The sequence below is a fragment of the Mangifera indica genome, chromosome 15 (genome assembly GCF_011075055.1).
Source record: "Mangifera indica cultivar Alphonso chromosome 15, CATAS_Mindica_2.1, whole genome shotgun sequence".
Taxonomy (NCBI): Eukaryota; Viridiplantae; Streptophyta; class Magnoliopsida; order Sapindales; family Anacardiaceae; genus Mangifera; species Mangifera indica.
The window spans coordinates 2,810,431-2,834,674 of NC_058151.1; the positions used below are offsets into that span (position 1 = coordinate 2,810,431).

At 31.1% G+C, this 24,244-nt stretch overlaps 1 protein-coding gene and 1 pseudogene across 1 annotated transcript; both read right to left on the reverse strand.

Annotated features, from left to right (window-relative positions):
* Positions 1–388: 388 nt before the first annotated feature.
* Positions 389–3,059, reverse strand: LOC123197318 (annotated as a pseudogene).
* Positions 3,060–14,352: 11,293 nt separating this feature from the next.
* On the reverse strand, positions 14,353–16,080 carry LOC123198336 (3-ketoacyl-CoA synthase 5-like). Its single transcript, XM_044613024.1, has one exon. It carries the CDS (start codon positions 15,962–15,964, stop codon positions 14,561–14,563), a length of 1,404 nt encoding a protein of 467 aa, XP_044468959.1. The 5' UTR covers positions 15,965–16,080; the 3' UTR covers positions 14,353–14,560.
* Positions 16,081–24,244: the final 8,164 nt, after the last annotated feature.

Sequence of the window (24,244 nt, forward strand, 5' to 3'; positions counted from 1 at the left end):
GGAGGTGGAGCAAGTTTTGAGAGGTCGTCATCCCATGCTGTTCAATTGAATTTTAGAGACATAACTCCTATAAATACAAGGGAAAATAACACCCACTAGTTGTAGCAAGGTCATTCTTCTTTATGTGAAATTTGATTATCATTGGATTGGATTGTTGGGATAGTTGGGTTATTCTTCTTTAAGCTATTGAATGGCTATGCATGAAGGGTATATGTCCATTCGTATCAGGTGGGTGGATAAAATGGATAACATACCATGTAGGAATATTTAATGCACCTAGTTTCTTTTAAGTGCATTTTGAGTATAGCGTCAACGGGATTTTAAGGACCATGCCAGCTTTGATGTTTAAAGTGACACTGAATTATAGTTGATCATGACTTTGCAGACATGGAAAATCAATTATTTGAATTTCTTCCGGAAAGAAAAAGTTACATGGGCAAATACTCTAATAAGAATTGGGCTTATTTGATTTCCAACTTTAAGTAACCGCTGCAGAATCACTACTACCTCTAGAAACAAGAAGGGAGCAAGTTACCAAAACACGTTGCTTATTTGTGAAATCGATAGATAAACATGTCAAAAATCCTCCTACATGTTTACACTGGTTGCAGGTAAGTGATAACAATGGGGCTTCTCACTTTGTGAACTCCATCCTTCCATATCAAACCTCCGAACTCCGGAATCGTCTGTCGAGATCTCATTGTGAAGGTCACCTTGTAAGACAGTTTCTGGTATTTCTTGGTGAAATTCAGGCTTCTTGGTTCCACATTTATGGTAACACCTTTGAAGGGTGAGACTACAACTCTGTAATTAGACACTGGAGGCCCAACATTAGTGGCTGTTCTGTGAAGAGTTATAGTAGAAACATTTCTCGCAGGTTTCACCACTACTGAGATTGCCGGGTAGTTTAAGTCCGCAGGACTGGCAAAAGAGTGATGGCAGGATCTATTTGCATACTTGGCAAAAACTTTGAGCTGCCCCGGGATAGATTTTGTGTGCAGAGGAATTCGAAGTAATCCTGCGCATCAATGTCGTAAATCAAACCCGGGTCCAGAGCTTTCTCCGGGTTAATGTGTCCAGCTCCATGGTCATACGGATTTGAGGGCGCAGCTATTGAGGCATCTATAAGAGGATTATGCGTATTATCATGAACATAAGCGGTTGTCATAAGTGCAGATTTTACTGCTGCCGGACTCCATTCTGGGTGCCTTGCTTTAAGCAGGGCTGCAACTCCACTCACATGGGGACAAGACATTGAAGTTCCAGATAATATATTGAATTTCACTCTTCTGTGATCTGTTGGCAAACTTGATGGGCCTGTTTCACCAGTCCAAGCTGCAAGAATGTTGACCCCAGGTGCCACCATATCAGGTTTCAGAATTTCTAGAGTAAGAAGATTTGGTCCCCTGGAGGAAAATGCTGCCACAACTGGGGAAGGCTTAATCCCCAGCCTGGTACCAAGAAATGTTAGACTTGCAGTTGGTTGCCTATTTGTTAAAGCGTAACTCTTTATTGTTTTCCCTTCATTCTCCCCTACTGCTGCTGCTGGAAGAAGGTGACAGTCGGCAACCAACTCCTCTCCGTTGGCAGCTGTGTTGGAGAGAATCATGCCTACGCCTCCGGCATCTTTAACCACTTGACCTTTCTGAACTCGAGGGCTAACACCACGGTCACAGATGACAATTTTTCCGGCTACTAAGCTTGGATTAAGAGTTCCCTCTAGGCACAAAGAGCTTGGATCAGGGCTGCTTGAGTTGCTACCCAAATAAACAAGAGGGTATTTCTTATTTGCCAGCAAAACTCTCCGTCCTTTATAGAGTGAAACTCCAATGATTTTCCTGCCTGTTCCAAGCTCAACAGTAGCTGGAAAATCTCTATCCATGGTGCTAGCGCCTACTGTGGTGATCCATGGTGATACATTTGTGAGACTAGCGGGGTCTGGGCCTCCATTTCCAGCGGAGCAAGAGACAAAAACACCCATTTCCATGGCCCCGAAAGAAGCTATTGACAAACTGTCATGATAATAAGAAACCACCCCACCACCCAATGATATTGATAAGACATTCACTCCATCAGCTACTGCTCTATCAACTGCTGACAGTATATCTGAGCTGAAGCACCCTCCTGACCAACATACCTTATAAGCTGCAATTCTCGCACCAGGGGCCATTCCTCTTGCTTTTCCATAGGCGTAACCCAAAAGATTTGCAGCTTGCACAGGAGAACCAGCCACAGTTGCCGCTGTGTGAGTCCCATGCCCATCTTGGTCTCTTGCTGATTTATACTCAGTTTGTTCATTGATTTTTCCAGTCGCAGCTTCATATCCACGGTAGAATATTCTTGCCCCCACAATTTTTTTATTGCAGTGATTCTTTTGGAAACCACGGCCAGTTTCACAGATCCCTTTCCAGTGAACTGGTACCGGTGTCATTCCGGTGTCATTGAAACTTTCACTCTCCGGCCATATTCCGGTGTCAAGCACTCCCACAACAACATCGTGGTCAGCCAATTTCTGAGACCAAACACTGGTGCTGTCCTGCGGTTCTAGGCCAAGAAACCTGGGACTCCTTGTTGTATGAAGTTGGTATTTTGTATCTGGGAAGACTGCTAACACTCCATCTTCTTTCTCTAGCCTCTCAGCCTCTTGTTCACTTAACCGAGCAGCGACTCCATGAAAAGCAGTCTCGTATCTGTAAATTATCCTATCTTCTTTTTCACCTGCATCGCCTTCTTTCTCAGGTTCAAAGACTATAGATTTTACTTTTGAAGAGTACCAATCAAGATGATTGGAGAACGAGGCTGGCATTGCAGACTTATCCATTTGGACAATGTAAGTCTTCTTTGTTAACGATACATCTGCAGAGAAACCAATGGTGAAGGCTAGAACTAGATAGTTGATAAGAATGAGGAAAACCCACTTTGTTACAGGATTCTCACCCATTCTGAGGCTACCAAAGAACAGTTTTTGAGACAGAATGCAGCGATAGAAATAGAAATAAGGCGTTTGCTGTGGAGGCAAAAGCTTGAGAGAAGAAATATGTAAGAGAAGGTGGGAGAGGGCCCTAATTAATCAACCGTGTCATGTTGTTGAAGGTAATAAAGTTGGTTGGTTTGATTCGTGAAAGCAAATTGAAGAGGTCCTGGTAGAACTGTAAAAATGTTTATTCTTTTTGGGCCAAAAAACATGGTGCCACCCAAGGTTTTGCGTAATCTCGATTCCCGCCCATTAACTTTCGAAAACCTAGATATCCACTTTTTTGTTTAAATTCTCAAATATGATTAAGCGTAAAACAGTTATTTATCAAAAAATATTTGGCAAACTAAAATTTTATCTTGTTTGCACCCCTTAGTTTTACAAAATAATAATTTTCCCCAAAATCTAAGTATTAAAAAGTTACAATTTCCCCCTGTTAGGGTTAACTCAAAAACCAACATATTTTTTAGCGATGATATCCACTCTGACCACCTTATCTGAGACTAGCGAACTTTCTTTGGCATTCTCTGGCACACCCGCCAACAAACGATCAATAGAATCTCAGCAAATCTCATTCATCTTCCTCAACTTCTCCAAATCGATGAATCAATTCACGATCTTGTTTGTTCCATCAGAATATCGAATGTAGACAACTCTCCCACGCCAATGTTCAACCAGATAAAGACGAATTATCTTTATTTGACTTGAAGAGACAAAGATGACTAATCATCTTTCTCTTTTCATCGAACAAAAGTGGTCGCCAATCTTTGAGCATCAGTGAGGGAAGAAGATGGTAGGGTTTCCCGCATCAGCTGGAATGGAGATAGTTGTCAAAGAAGAGAAAAAAACAAGGGGGAAATGGAAACTTTTCAAAATTAGGTTTTGGGGGAAACTGTTACTTTTTAAAATAAAGAGTTGAAAATAAGATAAAATTTTAGTTTGTTAAATGATTATTTTACCCTTAACTCTAACTAAAAATTTTAATAAAATAGTGGGCATTTTAGTTTTCGAAAGTTAGTGAATGAGAGTTTGGGTTTACACCAAAACTTAAGTGGAAATGAGTCTTTTGGCCTTCTTTTTCAGACACTTGGGAGTATAACCATTTCTTCTTAATAATGGAGGAGAGTAAACAAATATACTTATAAACACATACTAAAAAAGGTAAAAAGTTCAAAAATAATAATAAATAAAGGCCAAACCACTATTTTCTATCCAAGGTTGGATGAAATGATATATTTGCATCAATTAAGTTTCAAAAAGTTAGTTTCCCATGCATCAATTAAATTTTTTAACAAATTTTATAAACTTTTTAATAAAATTATTGAAAAGACAAAAATGTCTTCAAGCTAGATAACACTTTACTCCCAATCTTTTATTAAATAAGTTTTATACTCTAATTTATATTAATTTCAATTTAAAAGAATTAAAAAAAATATTGATACAAAATATAAAAAGGGATAAATCAAAATTTTTAAAAATATTAGGGATGTTAAAAAATTTTAAAAGATTTTTTGAAATTTGAAAAAAGTGGGAAGGTATTTTTGAGAATTTTAAAATTTTCACATATCTCTCAAATATTTTAAATTTTATACCCCAAAATATACAATAAATAAGAAATGTAAATGTTATATAAAAAATTATTGAAACTATATTATTTTTTTAAAATATATATAATGAATATGGTAATTTTTTAAATATGATAAAAAAATATGCATTTAACTTTAATAAGTGTTTTTTTTATAAATAAAATGATATATATACACTCATTTATGGTTAAAATTATTACTTTACTTTGAGATATAATAGAGAAATTGAGTTTTTCAAATTTAATGGGTGGGGATAAACCCTCATCAAAACTTGGGTGGTCCCTTTTATTTAGCCAAAAATAAAATAAAAAAGTGTCTCTGTAACTTTTTCTAAGCAGCAGAGTCTCTCACTGGGGAGTCGGGTCCAGAAACTGAATTTATTGATGGAGCTTGACCGCAAAAGGATTTTCTTATAACAGTGATGAAATGGGTTTTGGAGATTGAATCGGGTTTCAGAGATTCAGCTGTTGCTTGGTTGGTTCAAGTGATAAGAGTGGAGACAGATTTTCACAGTCCTTTTGATCGTTGTAGTCGATGAAATATTCGGATCCCATCAATGGCAATGCTTCTCCACAACCCAAAAAATTCAAAAAAATTTACCAGTACTTGTAACAAATTATACCAGCATGAATAAAGTAATTTATTTTAAATAAAATATAGATAAAAATCAATAAATAGTTGGTTGGACGATGAAGTAAAAAGTCTGAGAGTAAGAATTCATGTACAGAAATCCATTTAATGCTCTGTGGCAGAGTATGAATGCGAAGGTATGGTCCCATATTCAATGTGTCTCCGCACCGCCAGGCTCGACCCTTCATTTAAACCTGGCCCAGGTAGTAGTCAATGTTTGCTACTCTAGTACACTTAGTCAAGTCTATTTTGTTCATTCATTATAAAAAAAAATTAAATAAAAACAAGTTTTAATTAAATTTAAATTTTATACTTTATAGGGATAAGATTGATTAAAGGAATTTAATTCAATCATTATAAATAAATTTATCTTTTTTATTTTTAATTATAATTCAATTTCTTATCATATTTTTAATTAAAAAACATAATTTAATAAATTATTTAATAAATTTTTTTTTTGTTAAAATTAACGAATTAACATATTAAGATCTGATATGATCCAGTCTTATATATATAAGATCCTGCTATGGATTTAATAATTTTTACAAGCCAGATTCAGTGGATCATGTCAAGGTCAACATGACTCATTGTCGTGTCCACTCAATATAAATCATTTTCAATTTTCTTGAATTAAATCTTCAAAGAATTGTTTGAGTGGTAATTAAAAGGTTTTATATAAAAATTTATGAGGTCAAATCTTATTTGATAATACTTCAAAATTATATTTTTAATTTACTTGATAAAATGATTATGACAAATAAGGTTCTTGTTGTTCTAAAAAAAAATCTCAAATTGATTTTCATAAGTCCATGTGGTCCTTCCATGGAATTACAAGCTTATTTGGGGAGGAAATTCATTTTTTTTAATACCGTATTGACTGCGTTGAAATTGACATTTCATTATCTAAATTAATTATTGGATCACCTTCCCTTCATCCATGGCAATCAAATTAATAGAGAGAAAATAAAATTGGGCACAACATAGAAACTTAAAATTACCATACCACCTCATACATACCGTAACCCATCAATATAAATTTTTTTTTCCTGAATATTACAAGTGATAACAATAACTCTTATCTTATCTATAATTATTAAACATTGAAAACCCATCACCTCCTACCATTACAATTTCTCCTACATCCACTCTTCTCACACCTCCAAATCATCCCACCATAATAACTTGTATTCAGTTATCATTCACAATTAGACTTGATAAAATAGATGAGTTATCTATTGGTTCTATGGGTATCAGTTTAAAAAATGGTATAAATTTTAGATTTTTGAATATATACTCATTTAGACATATGCCCATGGGTAATGAATTTTTACACACAGGTCAAGTATGTCTACAAGTACCTGCAAGTTACCCGTGATTTCTTTTCCACTCATCTTATTCTTCTACTTTAACATCAAACTTATAACACACCCAATACAAATTTCACATATTTTTTATTCTTTTGATATAAAATGAAATCAAATTCACTCTGAAATTAAATAATTTGTTACGTTAAACACAATTTTAAAGAATTTGAATACTAAACACTTTGCTATAGATATTTATTTTGTGTTCAAAGATAAAATTCTTCAAATCTATAAAAAAAAAACATTTTTATAATTTGAGGTAGATTTTTATTTGTCTACAAAATATTTATTCCTTTTATAGAGTATTTAAAGAAAAAATATTAAAAATTATTAAATGAATACATTAAAATAATAAAAACAAAAGAGAAGAAGTAAAAAATTAATATTAACAGGTAACTATGCGTTGACCCATACCCATAAGACCAGGTATGGGTTTTAAAAATCATTACTCATATAAAATGCCCATTTTCAACCTGCATCCATTTTCCTCACACTCGTATTTACCTAGCATGCACTCGACCCACCCACCCGTTTATTAGGCTTTTAGGTCCCTTCTTATGAAGAAACCCAAATTTGTTTTGTGTGAAAAGCCTAATCTACTCTCTTCAAGACTTAGGGCAAAATAAAGTTCAATATACCAAAACAACTCATTTATGTAATACATAAAAGTCATAAAAAAGATAAAATAGGAGAAAAAAACGTTGTACTTGGATTTTTAGTATACATTTGTGAGAGATTTTCGTGTTCTCTCAATTTCACAATTGAATCACTCTAATTTTTGGATTATTGGTAGAAGACTCATTGTTTTTTATTATGAATAGTGGATATCGTGTGTTGTCTCATTGTTCTTCTTTTTCTTCTTTGCCTACTGTTGGATTACTTTCAAATTTTGACAACATTTTAGGCACATATGTTGCTATAATTCAGACGGTAGAAATGTGTTTTTAAAGTCTATTACATAAGATATAGACTTACGAGTTTTCTATGATATTCTCTATTTTCTGTAGTTATGTTATTGTTGTATTTTATTGCTTTGGAGAGTCGTGTACCCATTGTAAATTGAAAACTATGTATCTTTATTTGGATATAATTTATTGATTTATTCAAACGATGTCCCATGGTTTTACTCTTCATATCGAAGAGTTTTCCATGTTAAACTGTAGTATTCTTTTCAATTATACTTTATTTTAATTGTTTAGTGTAAACGAATCATATTTTGATTTATTCTTTACTGCCACATAGTTTAATCAAGAAGGGAAGAGTTTGGTTTTGGTCTTGTTAGTTTGCTTGTTTTCTTCTCAACACTCTTCGTCAAATATATATATCCATAATATCACATTTCTCGCTTTCTTTGGTGGTTCTTGTTTTATTTGATTTTCACAAATCACAATGGTTTTAAAGGTGGTTTTTTAATGAATTTTTTTTCTTAAAATTAACAATGTTGTCGAGTTAGGGTTAGATTTGTAATAGAGGTGTGTGTGAGATTGTTGAGTTAGGGTTAGGGTTGTGGTAGGTTGTTGTTAGGATTTGTTACAAAGGTAAGTTGATAACTATTGGTGGATGGTTGCTTGTAAGGAAATAAGGGTGTAACAACTTGAAGGCTTCTCGAGGTGAGGTCATGGGCGATAGAAAAGTGTAGGGAGTTGTTGACGAATAATTGATATGTGGAGAGATAAGGGAGACTGTTAGAAGTTGTTTAGGCTTTTACTACTTATACACACACACATATTACAAATTTCAATATTGTGCAAATCCTTTCTAGCCCTTAAAAAATTGCATATGATGTTACTAATTGGTGAAAAATGACATTGTTACCTTTTTATCAACTAATTTCTATTAATTGCGTTACATTTTTTAAGGGAAAATATGATTTATGTATTCAATGGGTGGAAAAGTGTTTTATGATGTAACATTGGGTGGAAAATGTTGTGAATGAGAATTTAAATTAAACATTAAATATCTCACCCATAATTTCATTTTATCATGTGTATTTCAATGAGTAAATTACATTTTTTGACACAAAGTTTAGCCCAAAAAAACTTTTTCACTCCTTTTATTACAATTGGATTCAAGTCAAATTTATTTTAGTTAAAAAACAAGTACAACTCAAATGAATCTAAAATTATCTCGATTTAAGCAAACTCGAGCCTAAGAGTTAATATTTTTAAGTTCGAGCTTTAAAAGTGTTCAACTAACCAACTTTGTAAGTTTAGAAAATTTTAATATGAATTAATTAAAATAAAGTTGTTTTGATTAAATATGAATCAAACGATGCTCTTTAGTCTTATTTTTAAGCTCAAACAACTTTGAGATGAGTTTGACGAGCTCAAGCTTGGCTTAACTCAACTTGAATCAAACCCTATCTTTTATAGCATAAATAACTTTTTTCACCAAAAATCAAATTTTGTTTAAAAATAATTGAAGTCATAAAGACAAAATAGATATTTTACCATCCAAAAATTTGAAAAAAATAAAATTTTCATAAATCTTACCTTAACGTATAAACATAACAATTTAATCTTTTTACAACTTTGAAAATTTATAATTTAATCTCTGCAATTTTTTGAAAATCCTAATCGTCATAAGTTCACCAGTACCATAATCTGATCATTGTCAAGAGCTTACCACTACCACAATCTCTCTAGCCATGATCTCAGATTGTGTTAATGACTCCTTCACTCAATCAAGTCATCATTGCAATCTCAAATTGTGTCAACCACTTCATCACTTGATCAAGTCATCGATGAAAAGATTTTATCAAGGACTAAATTGAGTAAAGGAGTCATCGACACAAATATGAGATCGTGACAGTAGACAAAACAATGGGTGCTAACACCATGTGCAACGGTGAGAAAAACTATCGTGGTATATAAGAGAGTGTGGATTGAGAGGTTAGGAGTATAAGGTGAGTGGTTGAAGAAAGTGGGTAGTGGGGGCTAATTATAGAACCAAGAAAGAAGAAGGGAAAGGTAAATGAAAGAGAAATAATAAGGTTTTGAACCAAATAGGATATCCAAAGGTTTTTTTTTTTAATCTTTAGTAACATATAATAACGTTAAAAGTAAAAAAATTAAAGATAATATAATAATCTAACTTTTTGTCACTCTATCAAAAAATATATATATTTTTTACTAACAAAGTTTGATTTAATATAAAATAATATTATTTATCACTATCAAAGGATGAAAAGTATTTCGAACCCAAACCTTAGATGGTAAAATGTAATTCACTCTGTTTCAAATTTACTGTTAAATTTTATGTTCTCCACATGCACATCAAACATCACATTTCCTAGAGATTACTATTGCTTCAACATTATTACATTTCTCTGGCAATGTGAAAAGTTGTGTGAAAAGTTGAACATTAATTGGCTATTGGAAAGGTAAAAGAGATATGGTTAATCCTCTTTCAAGAAATGACTTAGAGATTCGAAAGTTGGAATTCAAACGGTAAATTAAAATATTACTTTGGAAACCTCTATATAAAAGCAATGGAAAATCAGACTTTCTTCTCTTTCGAGGCAAAGTGTCAAAATTTTCCATGCTTTTAGTTGGCTTCACTTTAGATCCCTGAGTTCATAAATCCTAAGATTTTGTAGCAAGGGCTTCATTTCCTTTTGTCTTTATGGTAGCATCGCCAAACAAAACTAGGGAAAACAGAGGTGACAGTTCAATGAATTTTGGGTCGTCGGTGGGGTCGGCAATACTCATATGGATTTCATAATTACAATAAGATGACACACCGTAGACCATTAAAATGTTCCTATTTATCGAAAGGAGCAATAATTTTTACCAGAAAAATGAATGATGGTAGTTGATGGCTATGGAGATTCTTCTTTTCTTGTTCTTTTTCTTGTATGTTTGATCCTCAGGAGCTTGTTCATTTTCCGCCATTTCAGACATTCATTTCCACATATAGTGCTATTAAATGAAGCATCACTGCTTCGAAATGATTTTTCAGCAAACAAGATTTACGTCAGAGTAATATTATATACATAAAAACAAATTTTATTAATTTATCAATACAATATAACATGATAATAAATAATTAAATAATTTTAAAATATAATTATTTCAACGACAATTATCCGTTCCTCAAACTTTAAAAATAGGACTTTTCACCTTTTATTTTGTCAAAATATTTTAGTAAAACTGGTAATTTATAAAATAAATACATTAAAAATTGAAAATACTATTTATTACTTTAAATATTTAATAGAATTAAACAATCTTTACCCTTAAAACTTTATTATGTATTTTTACCTTTGGTATATATTAATAAATTTTGAGGTTAATACTAATAAAAATAACTTTAGAAAACTCTGTAATAATCTCAGATAACGTTCATGGTCGGCTTAAATATTCTTATTTTTGGAACAAACTAGTCAAATATTGGGATCCGCACTGACGGTGACTTGAAGTAACTTTTTAATTAAATGATAGATAAAGTGCTCTCTTCTAGATGCCCATTTGAAGTTATTGCAATTTTATAAGAGCTGAACTCTCCCTGGTAAATTTTGTAAATTATTAGACCATCTTTCCTTCTTTTTAAGTTAAAAGGCATGTGCAAAGTTCTTGTTCCTCTCTCTCTCTCTTTGTATGGATTTCATGGCAAGAGCGCTCGGCCAACACAAGATCCAATTCAAGCCTTCTTTTTTAGCCTGATTGGCAAAATAAAGGGCCATAGCAAGTCTATGGACTATGCAAAGTATGCCCGGATATGAAAACTAGACTCATGAATCAATTCGACACAATCTACAACTATAGTATTACAAAAATATTAAAAAGAAGTCAATTTTTGAGTAGGGAGCAAAGACTCCTGTCACACTGTGCCCAATGGCTGCAAGGTTAGTAGTCATTGGGCTAACTTAGACCTGATCACGGTTCATGAACCGATGGTTTCGGTTCAAAATTGTCAGTTCACGGTTTAAAAAATTAAGGACTCTGAACCGAAACCATAATAGGATGGTTCGTTCACAGTTCGGAATCGACGGTTCCGGTTCATGACCCCGGTTTGGAACCGATAGTTTCGATTTGAAACCGATATTAAACTGTCAATTCTAATACATGATCTTGATTTAATTTTTAAATTATTAATTACAATAATTGAAAATTAAAAGAAAGGCTTGGATTTAATTTTTCAATTAAGCTTCTTACGTATCTTCTTGAAGTTTAGAAGAATTAAAGCCTATATAGTTCTTTTACCTTTGCATAATAAAAAATAAATTATACGATTAATTATGAAAGATAATAAAATAAATAAATAAAATTAATTATAGGAATAAATTCTATAATTAATTATGAATTGTATAATAAAAATTGAAATTGAAATTAATAAAAAATAAAGAAAGAATTTAATTAAATTTGAGAGAATTTGATTGAAAGATTGAGAGAGTATTAAAAATTGAAAGAATGAGAATGAAAGAGCTTGAAGGATTTAGTGTAGAAGAGTTGAGAGATTGAATGAATATATATAGGAAAAATTTTTATAAAAAATTTTAAAAAAAGAGGGGGTGACATGAAATTTATAAAAAATTTAAATATTTTGTAGGGGACCAAACCCCTGCAAAAGATTTTGAAACATGCAGGGACTCGGTCCCCTACATATTTGTAGGGAACCAACGGTTCCTTTGTTTTTTTAATTTAAAAAAATAAAAAAATTCAAAAAAATAAAATAAAATTATCGATTCAGAAACCCTAAACCGTCGGTTCATAAACCGGGTGTGAACCGGCGATTTACAATTTCAAATTATATAAACCGGAATCGAATTGTCAAAATACGGTTCCTGTTTCGGTTCTTCTGGTTTTGGTTTCAGTTTTATCTGGGCCAGTTTTGGTCCGATTCACGGGCCAAACCGGCCCGTGGCCAGGTCTAGGCTAACTACTTGTCTTTTTTTTTCTTTAATTTTCCATTTTCTATATAAACCCTCTAACATTTCTTATTTTACATTACCCTTCATTTTCAACTTTCATTTACTCTCTCAATCTCAATTCCCAACTCCCAACTACTTTGTCCCAGTTTGTTTTTAAAGTTTTATAAATTATTCTTTTTCATTTAGCATAAATGGATTCAAGTACAAAAGTTCAATCATTTTGAATGTTTTGATAATAAAAAAACTTAATATATTGTCAATGAAAGATCTCGGATATAGACACATGGAAGTGCAACCCCACAACCAAAAAAAAAAAAAGAAAATAGAATTCGATGATGTGAGAACATTTCGATTAAATCAAAAAAACCATTGGTGGTTAATTAATTTAACAAACAATACATATGCAAATGTTGCCGTTTATGTTAACTATATACCAATTTGGGGGGACACCGATCATTTTTGTCACCATATTATTGAATATTGTAAATAAATGTCACACTACTTTAGAGGGCAATAATAAATTGTCTTTACAAGATTATAAATAGTTGACAAATTTACTATAGGTAATTCAATTAGTTCAACTGTGAGAGAAATAACAAATTTCATATACAGTAAATAAAATATGTGTAACTACATAACTAAATACGTCATTGCTTCGGATAAACCATTTACTTACATTTAGAATGAAATATTAGAATGGATGAAGCAAAATAGTTTTCAATTTACATTTAAAAAAATTCTTATGTCAACACTATCTGATATAGTTAGGAATTATAAATTAATGAAATTAAAAATTATAAAATAATTACTTGATTTTGATGGTGTTATTTATATTATTTCTAATTTATATACATCCAATAATAAAAAAGTTATATTTGTACAGTTGTTCATTATATTAATTCTAATTGACAATTGTGTAAAATGTTTTTAAAGCTATTGCAAAACAAATGGAAGAGAAATTTAAAAAATATATTAGAAAAAAGCACCCTTATTATTCGCTACAATTATTATTCTAGATCTTACGACAAAATTATTAGGAATTCGAAATATATTAGAAGTTATAAGTGAGAATTTGTAGAATTCTCTAACTTATAGAAGATATGATATTAAAGAATTTTTACTTGAAATGTGCAATGTTTATGAAATTAAATATGGATAGACTTCATAAACTTCCAAACCATGGATTAGTTCAAGTGGTTTATGTATCGTAAGTTGTGTTTATGGTCTATCTTATGCAAATATAAGTAACTGATAAATGAAAGTTCTAATTATAGTAAATTTTATAATTTGATTAACAATGATCATTTTCCTAAAATTATGAATTAAGAAGGTGATTTTTTCGATGTTTTGATATAGTAGAAAACACATCAAAACATATATCATGTATTTTTTGTCATGACACATGATCCACTAATGTCTTTAAAATCTATTGTAACATTAAAATAAGCTTTCAGTGCAGGTGAATAAATGTTGGATGACAAACACTCTAACTTATAAAAAAATTGAATAATTGTAAAATTCAAATTGTAGAATTGTATAGTATATTTTTGAAGAATTCAAGAACTGACACGTTTAAGATGAGTAAAAAATATATAAATAAATATTAGAATTTATATATTTTATAATTAAGTTTGTTTTTCTTATATTCGACTTTTTTACTATTTTATCATGTAATCATATAATATTACTTTATTATAAATAAAAGCTTTTCAATAAAATTTTCAAGAAATTGTCCTCCCCGATATGGCCCACATGGCTTGCAGGCCTGAGACTATGTAAAACTGCAAAATGTTCATTGACCGGCAATAAATAATTCAAGTTAAATAAAAGATTGATAATCAATTATGTTTGTTTTGGCAAAAATACATTACCTCCCTCATCACCCTAATTAATAAGAAAATAAAATTATATATACATATTTTTTAATACATAATTAATATATTATTATGTGTTAAATAATTTACATTATATACTTAAAAATATACACATCACACTTTGCTCTTAACAAAGAATTGAGCATCGTGAATGATAAAGGCAAACCAAAAAGTATAAAGAAATCACCATCGATAAGACGTCTTTCAAAACATCAACACTCAAGTGAAATGGTAAACCCAAATTTAAGTAGTTGCAATCATCATTCCACGATTGGATATTGATGGATACAATCAGCCCATGGGCCCTTCTTGTATTCTCCAAGAATGGGCCTCAGACACTCCAAAACAACGCTATTGCACTTAGGCCCAGTTCCCATCCCGAGTTGCCAAATTTTGTCACCTTTCTTCACTCTCTCTTTAGCCTCCATGTAAGCTAGCTCATACCACAGTGAAGAAGAAGATTGGTTACCAAATCTATGCAATGTCATCAAAGCAGGTTCCATGTCATTATCGCTAAGCTTTAATCCTTTAGCAATTTCCCTTATCAATGGCCTCCCTGAAGCCGGCAAGCAAAAATGCTGTATCACATTCTTAAAGTTTGGCACATAAATTTCCCCAGACTTGTGAATAAATTTCTTCCTAGCGATCGAAACACCGTGCAATAGTTTCTCTGTAAAAGGTAAGATTCTTGAACCGAGAATAGTAATATTCGCTCTTAGTGTTTCGCCGGCTACATGTAGCAAATCCCTGTTGAGTGTAACCCCAAGTTTTCCATTAGAATCTTCTTCGCGAATAACTGACAGATAAGCCTGGTCGTCGAAAGCTCTTTGGGTTCTTACTGTGCAAAAAAGTTTGTATTTGGATGAAGTTTTTGCTTCTTTTTTGTTTGTAAGCAAGATTGCTGCACTGCCCATCCTGAAGAGGCAATTAATGAGCAACTTAGGCTTCTCATTACCTGAATACCAACCAGTGGACAGTATTTCGGTGCTAAGAACTATGGCGTAGGAGTTGTTGTGCTTTTTTAGAAGGTTTTGAGCCAAATCAATCGCCAGAGCACTCGCACTGCACCCCATACCAGAGAGATTATAGCTCATAACGTCGCTCTTTATGGAGTATTTGTTAATAATGATAGAACAGAGAGACGGTGAAGGGCAAAAACCGCTGCAGTTTACAATGAGTATGTCAATGTCACGAGAAGAAAGTTTGGTTTTGGAGAGAAGGTCGTCCATAATAGGGAAGAGAACCATTTGGACTTCTTTAATGGCTTCTTGCTGATCGGTTTTTGGAGGAATGTAGTGTAAGGCTGGAGGGAGATAAGTCTCTTCACTTTGACCTGAAGAAGTGAGGATTTTAGACATGAATGTGACACTTTCACCGTCAAAATATTCGATCATGGAGATGTTTTCAAGAAAGGTAGAGAATGGCACTCTGCAGAAGCAAGGTGGCTTGAAACATGAGAAATCTACCAGGTACACAGCTTGAGGCTTTGACAACAGGTAGTATTGGAGAGCGAAAAGAAGAAGAAAACAAGTTAACAAAGCGAAATGGAAAATGAATTTCCACTGTTGATAGATTAAAAAAGCTTCAATGAACGTTACAAGCATCAAAACTCCAAATCTCAGGAGTTCTAGTGCAATTGAATGTAGGCGTTTGAAAGATGACATAATGGTTGGGAGAGTGATCACGTTTTTGGAAACAGTTTCTTGGTTGAGATTAGAAAAAACATCCCATTTGAGATAGAAGGAACCAGGAAGAAATGGTGATAACGATTCCAGCAGACTTTGAAGAGTTTAAATGGAGACTACATTCTCCAAAGCAAGAGTTATAGAGCAAACTGTAACAGTAATTGCACTTGGCGGAGAAATTAAACTGAAAAGAAATTCGTATGGTCAGTCAGTCAAATGGCTGTTCAAATATCAACGTGACGCAAGAAAATATAAATTTCGGACTGGTCAATGGTCATCATAAATATTGTTAGTTGAGACTTGAAAGTTGAAACTGATCGACACCTGAAAGCAAGAAACAAGCCCAGCCAAGTGGTAAAACAGATTTATATAAAGTGGAGAGTGAAGTTCTGAGTACAGCAATTGTGGAGCTTAATTTTTTCCACCATGGATTAACAAGAGGTCGTCGCATATTTCTAAGCTAATCTTCTGAATGGCCATCAGATAAAGCTGAGCAGAACCTGCGGTAGTTGACTTGGAACCTGTTTCATTTAAGATCACAGAACCCAATATCCCGTATATAGAAGATGGCGAATTCAACCATTTCTGACCATGTGGGGTAGTTTTTCAGTTGCAATTATGCCGCATAAATTACGGAAATCCCAATTTATGAAGAGTTCAATTAGTGCCGTAAAGTAAAAATGTAGATTTCTAATAAATATACCTTGTGTTTTTTTTTTAACAAAGACAAAACTTTATATGCAAGATGCCATGGTTTGCAAAATCGGATTAGATTAACTGGTTCAACTGATTCAATCGTAAACCAACACCTAAAATAAATATTATTACAAAGTAAACCATCTTTTATTTATATTTAAATTGAATTATAATTGGATCAACGGTTTATCAATAGTTTCTGATTTATCATGGTTCAAATAGATTCGGTTTATGGAAGATCATCATAAAATGAAAAAAAGAAAATTAAACAGTAAAACACATTCAGCTTTTTTTAGACTTGTAGTTACGTTGCGTTGTCATCATTGCTGCAATGTCCATAAATAAACACACCCAGGTGAGTTGCCGACCACCAAAAACTTCAACTTCCATGGCGTTTGACTGTTCTCCTCCACCACCCACGAAGGCGAGTCGACGGTAGAGGACTTTTTTAAGTTTGGTTGTTTCTACCGTAAACTTTTGATAGTGCATTTCTTCTTCAACTTCGGCTATTTCTGCTGTCAACTTCCAGTAGTGAACTTCTTCTTCAACTTCGACCGACGTTTGCTTATGTGTTGTTAGTAGTTTTGCTGGTTATTATGATAGATTGGAACCATAAGTTTGTTTGCATGATTAGACATAAATATGCATGCTGTAATGCCCCTAAAATTATAAAGATTAGTTGCTAATGTTGGCATGGGTACGTGTGTAAATCTTGTCAGTTTAATACATGAGATACTGATACAATTTCATAATTTATATGTAAAGATGTACTATTAATTTAATATATTATACTTTGGCATTGACGTTGACTCATTCAATGTATACTTGAATGCTCATTGACTCATTAATTCATAATTCAGTCCGAATTTAAAGACCTTGGTACTAAAAAGATATTATTGAAAATCTGAATTATAAAAGATATTAAAAATAAATTCGCTTAGTCAAGCCTGAAACCTGAGTTATAAAAAAGTATTTATGTTGGTTTTTTAAAAATATTTGAATTTGTATAAAAAAATCATTGTGTTAAACTCTATACAAGATGGAAGATAGCTTAAAAAGGAAAGCTGGGGAGCTAAAAATACTTCCCTCTCTCTTTCAAGTTTCAAACAAGGGTAATTCTGAGGCCCTAAAGCGTGTCTAACAAAGCCCTAGATTTAATTTTTCAGCCAGGCCTGCCCACCAAAGTCTCTGAAACCCTTCTGATGTCCACGAAGTTGGAGTTGCCCATTAAGCCCACTAAGTGTGTGGCACATGATTTATATTGGAATAGAAAAGGAAAATCTTAAATGAATTTGAAAACTAGTATGTACAAAATATTTGTCACAAGTTCAACTGAATGATTAACTGTGCCAACAGAAGGGTAACTCACATGTTCCCACCCAATGTTTGGCCTTAAAACAATTTTCACCCAAAATCCAGCATAAATAATACTATTCTACCAAAAATAAAAAAAAATAAAATTACCATTTTATCCCAACTATTTTGTTTTCAAAATTATTATATAACCTTAAATTAACCAAAAAAAAAAAATTAAAATAACCTTTTAAATATCCAAATTATATATAAAGCTATTTATTTCTATTTTCTTTCACTCTCATTTTTTTTCCATCGCTTCTTATAAATAGGATGTCTTTATCATAAAAATAGTATATTATGGGGTAAACGATAATTTTTTTAAATATTGGTGGTCTTTTAAAGATTTTTAAAATATCAGTATGCCCCGAATAGCTCTAAAATGATAGTTATACTTTTAAAGAATTAAACATAATGTAATAAATTATTAGTGTAAATATCATATTATAATTATTAATATCATATAGTAGTTTTAAAATATATGGTGGTTTAAAAAAATTTTAAAGATTAATTTTTGAGTTTTAAATATTTTTAGGGGTTAAATTGTAATGTTTAAGATCTTTGAGCTTGATAAAAATTGTTTTTTTCAAAATTAATTAAATAAAAATTATTATTTTACCTTTACGTCATTAGTTTGTTTTAATAGAATTTTATTTTGGGTAAAAAAATAGTATTTATATTAACTAAGGATTAAAAAAGTGTTAGTAGATCAAACCTTAAGTGGGAACATGTTATTTACTCCAAGAAAAATTAGAGGATGCTATTGAGAGGAACATCCTCTCATGTGAATTCATATCTTTATTCTATGCATTACTTTAGGAGACAAAGAAGTCAAAGCATAGAATAAAAATGGGAAGTCTCTTAGGGTTATACGGGATTAAAAATTACTCAAGCAATCTATCATTTATTATTTATATTATTTTATTTAATTTATATATAATAAAAAATTTTGATTATTTTTTATTATCAATGGTAATATGACAGATAATATAAGAGATAATCTGATTATCATCCCTATTTTATGTATTAAAAAATTATCAATATAATTTTAATTTTATTATAACTATATTTATTTTTATTTATTAATTTTTTAGGGCAAAAATAATCTTATTTTCAATTAATATAATAAATAACATAAAAAATATTTTAGAATAATTATACTCAAGAGTATTTAAGATACTAGCATTCTTTTCTTACTTTAAACCAAATATAATAATTATTTATACCTACTCAATTTTAATAAATTTTATTAAACATAGTAATAATGTATACTTAATAATCTTCAAGATAATTTATCTTTAAAGTAATCATTTAATTTTGATAATAAAATATTGGCTAAAATACTTATTCCCACCTAAGGTATAGTGAAATCTCAAACTCTCACCTTTCAACTTTCAAAAACCTAAACACCCACTTATGAGCTAAAATCTGTTAAAAGTTTTAGTAAAGTTTTCAGTGAAGATTAAGGGTAAAATCATCATTTAATAATAATATTTAAAAAATAAAAATTTATATCATTTTACTCGATTGATTTGGATAACTAACAATTTTCTCTCAAAATTAAGTTTTGGAAAGTGATATTTTCTCCTACTTAGGGTTTTAAATTTTGTCAACGAATTTCTGACAAACGACGATTGATCTCTTCTTCTAGGTGTCGTCTCTCCTTTCAACGCTTTGTATTCGACTGATGATGTCTGGATTTGATGAAATCCAGACAAAAAGTCAAAACTCTTCGTTTGAACCTTTATTGTCTAAACAAATCAGCTTCGTCTAGACGACTGTCATCGTCATTTAGATTTTAAGGGGAAAATGTCGCTTTTCAAAACTTAATTTTAAGGAAAAATTACTAGTTTTCCAAATTAATGTGGTAAAATGATATAAACTTTTATTTATTTAAATATTATTATTAAATAATGATTTTACCTTTAACCGTAACTGAAACTTTTAATAGATTTTAGTTTATGAGTGAGTTTGAGTTTTTGAAAGTTAGAGAGTGAAAATTTAAGAATTCACTATACCTTAAATGAAAATAAATCTGTTGACCTAAAATATTTTTCAAACCAAACGCCTTTTAACAGTGATTTCAATTCATATCTTTATTTTATACACAATGAAAGTCTCTTGATGATTCAACTTCCAGTCTTTCTTTCCCATTGGAAAATGATGTAGTACAATAGTCCGTTTAGAAGATGGTGCAAGCTGAATCATTAAAACAAATTGTACAAACACTTTAAGACATTAATGTACAGATTTATTAATTTATATATATATATATATATATATATATATATATATATATATATATATATATATATATATATATAGTCATAATCGATAAAGATAATGAAAATTAAACAAATATCATATCATTGGATAAGTTTTTAAGTTGCGATCAACAATACAGACTTAACAATGAGTTTACTACTCTCAATAAGTACATATTATTTGTGTTTTTTCTTATGGCATTTTCTTTTTGTTTTCACCACTTCTCCCTTTCAAAAATAGTCACTATAAGGTAGAGATAAAAGGGTAACAAAATAATTTTTTCTTTTATTATTATAATTAATTTTATTGGATGATTCCACCAATCATTTAACTAATCATTTAACTAATATATTATTGTTGATGGGACCTAATAAATAAAATAAAAAGAAAGAAGCTTTATAATATATGAGAAAAAGAGATTAATTCGAGGGATAGAGAAGAGAAAAAAAGCTAGTTAAAGTAAAGGGAAACTTGGCCAAAACAACCTGAATCAATTTTTTTCCTTATTTTTTTCTTGTATATAGGCTTGCATCCACTTTTCTCTATGTGTGTTGGGATTCCTTTTGTGCTATCTCTTTATAAAACTTTGTGGTAGATATAGACTCAACCAAAAGTGAGTTTTTTGGTTACTTTTTCTTTGTGAGTTTCAACGGAAAAGTAAGAATAGTCTTTGAGCAAGAGATAACAAACAAGAACCGAATTTGTATGAGATAAAAAAAATAATTTTATTTGCTCCTTATGTTTTTGTTGTATTATTGTTAATATCTTGAATTGTTGATGGTGTCGTTGTGGACTCTAGTTTATTAGAAAAAAACTCTTTTGGTTGTAAACACATTTTGACATAATAGGACATTGTTTTCTTTAGTTTTTTCATTTCTTTGCATTAAAAAGGTTCTTCATGTAAATTGGGTATTTGTTCTTCAATGTATTTAGATTTTCATTGTTTTGTGATTGCATGTATTTTGATGGATTTCTTGAAAAACTGTTACTTATTGAGTTTAGAAATTTTGTTGAAAATTCCAACAAGGTGTTTTTTTCGCAATAAATTGGTATCAAAACATGGTTTAGGACCTTTTGTGCTGAACATGGAAGTCAGTTCAAGCAAAAAATGATAAATATGAATGGCTCAAATTACCATATATGGAAAAAGAAGATGGCAGATATATTCTATGTGAAGGATTGTTATCTACTAATGTTTGTTACTGAAGAGCGAAATATGAAAGGATAATGCAAGATGGACTTTGTTACATATACAAATTTGTAGGTACCTCAAATAATTGATAGATGACAAGTTTATGGGTACCTATCAAGAATTTAATGAATTGTTGATTCTAGTGCTTTATACTCTCACAAGGTAATAATAAGTGATATAGTAATCTCATAAGGTGAGTGAGATGAATCTTACCTACCAAGACTCTATATGGATAGTTTATTCCAATGCTTTGTACCATGTGACTTTTTATCATGAATACTTTGGTGATGACTATAGTCATGTTTAGATAGGAAATAATGCACTTACAAAAGTTATGAGTATGGGAAAAGTATGTCTCTGAACTATTGTTAATTGCACATTATGGCTTCACAATGTGAGATTTGCACCTAATTTGCACCTCAACTTGATTTCCACGAGCACACTTGATGAACAAGGTTATTATTGTTCATTTGGTGATAAAGTTTGGAAGCTCACAAGAAGTAACTTGTTGTTGGTCAAAGGAGCAACGAAATATAACCTTTATATTACTCATGTAAAATTTTGAGTTAGGTGAATTTGGTTGATGATTCATTGGTTGATTTATGACAGAGGTGACTTAGACACTTGAGTGTGAAAGGTCTTGATATTCTTACCTAAAAAGAAATTATTGCCCTTGATAGGCACACATTTAACAACATGCACTCATTGTCTAGCTATTAAATAACATAATTTCATAAATTAGTTTCTCATAGAAGATCAAATGTATTAAATCTCAATCATATTGATGTTTACTCTATGATTGATGAAACTCTTGGTAGTTGTTTGTATTTTATGACCTTTATTGATGATCACTTTAGAAAAATGTGAACTTTTTCTTTAAAAACCTAAGACTAAGTACTTGATGTCTTGAAATATCTCTGTGTGAGACTTGAAAAGGAGAAATGATGACAATTGAAATGTGTTAGATAATGGAGGCAAGTACAAAGGTTTATTTGAGAATTACTACAAAGAATAAGAAATTAGGTTAGAAAAAACTATTCCTAAGACTCCTTAATAAAATAGAGTTGATGATAAAATGACCAAACAATTATGGAAAGATTTGGCACTGAGTTGAGAGAATGACCATATCGAGTAGAAGAATAAGGATGAGTAATGAAGAAGATTGAGTATTTGCTAGAAGGGACAAAATAGAGAAAGAGTTTATATAAAAATATGAAAAAAGTTTATAAAGTTTCCAATACAATGTGTTTATATCCAAAACCATCAATAGACATTTTGAGGAGCAGTAACATCGTTGCAAGTATGATATAGTTAGGACAGTTATGTGACACCTCATTTGAATGATTGTTTATTGTGAATGCATAGTCATTCATGTGATACCATATCAATTTGCACTAAATTTGTGATTAATTCTCGAGATATATGATAAAATATTGGATAAGGTCAACTAGGGATAAAAAACAATCATTCTTATGGCATGAACACTTATTCATTTTATGCTTAGCCAATATATAAATCCTCTTCGTTCAAGTTAGATAAAGTTAACTCTCAAATTTTTTATTTAAACTACTACTTTTTTGGGTCATTTAGTTTGGTCAATTAGGTCAACAAAGTCACACTAAAGTCCAACAATCTTATAGAGCTTGAAATCATCATCTCAGATTCTACAAATGATTCACTTCATATACCCAAAGTCTTTAGATCTTGTGATCTACCTTTTTAGTGTATAATTCATACACTTTTTGTCATATTGCTAGTAAGCAAATTTATGACAAAGTTACAATTTGATAGCCATCTACACACATACAATCTATTAGTCATTTGCACACATAACACCCACAAGTGCTTCTCAAGGTCAAAATAGCGTTTGCATGAGTATTTATGTTATATTTGAATGTGATATGGGATAAGACTTGATTTAATTATAATATTGAGATTTTAAGTTGATGGACAATTGTGTAAGAAGGGTGTATGCCCATTCATCCAATGTCACATCAGCTAAGATGATAATGTGCCACATTAACATTTTTTAAAAAGGAAGACATGACCAGACAACCTTATTATACATGTCTATGCAATTCATTTTTGCGTGAAAAGTTATAGAAGGAACATTATCACTGATTTAGAGATTTTATCTCATACCATTAATTAGCTTCATCCTTATCCTAAGAAAGAGAGATTTGAGTGAATGTTTTTGGTGTTTGGCAATAGTCCAATGACATTTTTTGGTGAGTCATTGAAGGAAGAAGAAAGATGGGTTTGATTGATAGCAAACTCTTATAGTAGGAAGGCCAAGTAAGTAACAAGATCCTATGTTAAGTTCATATTGAATGTTTCATATAATGTTATATGCCTATAAAGCCTGAGATGATAGTAGGATTAGATAATGGTGTTTATAATGATATTTTGTTGTTATTTATATAATTGGTTGTGGAATGAAGTATTTATGTTAATTCACTTCGTAGGATGAATGAATAGATCGACAATATATTTTTTATGAAAGATAATGTAAGATCTAGATTGCTAACAAGTTTGGCTAGAGATTAGACTAGTAAATATTTGTTATGTAATTTTGTTAATGTAATGAATGTGCTACTTATGATGTCTATGATGCTTGTGTTAGTTAAGTTTCAGACTTAATCTATGTTTTTTATGGTGTTAGAGACATGTTAGATTAAGTCTTGAAACATTATAAATCAAATTAGTGCACAATTAGACGCAAAATAGGTTTTCTAAAATATATGCATGGTTGT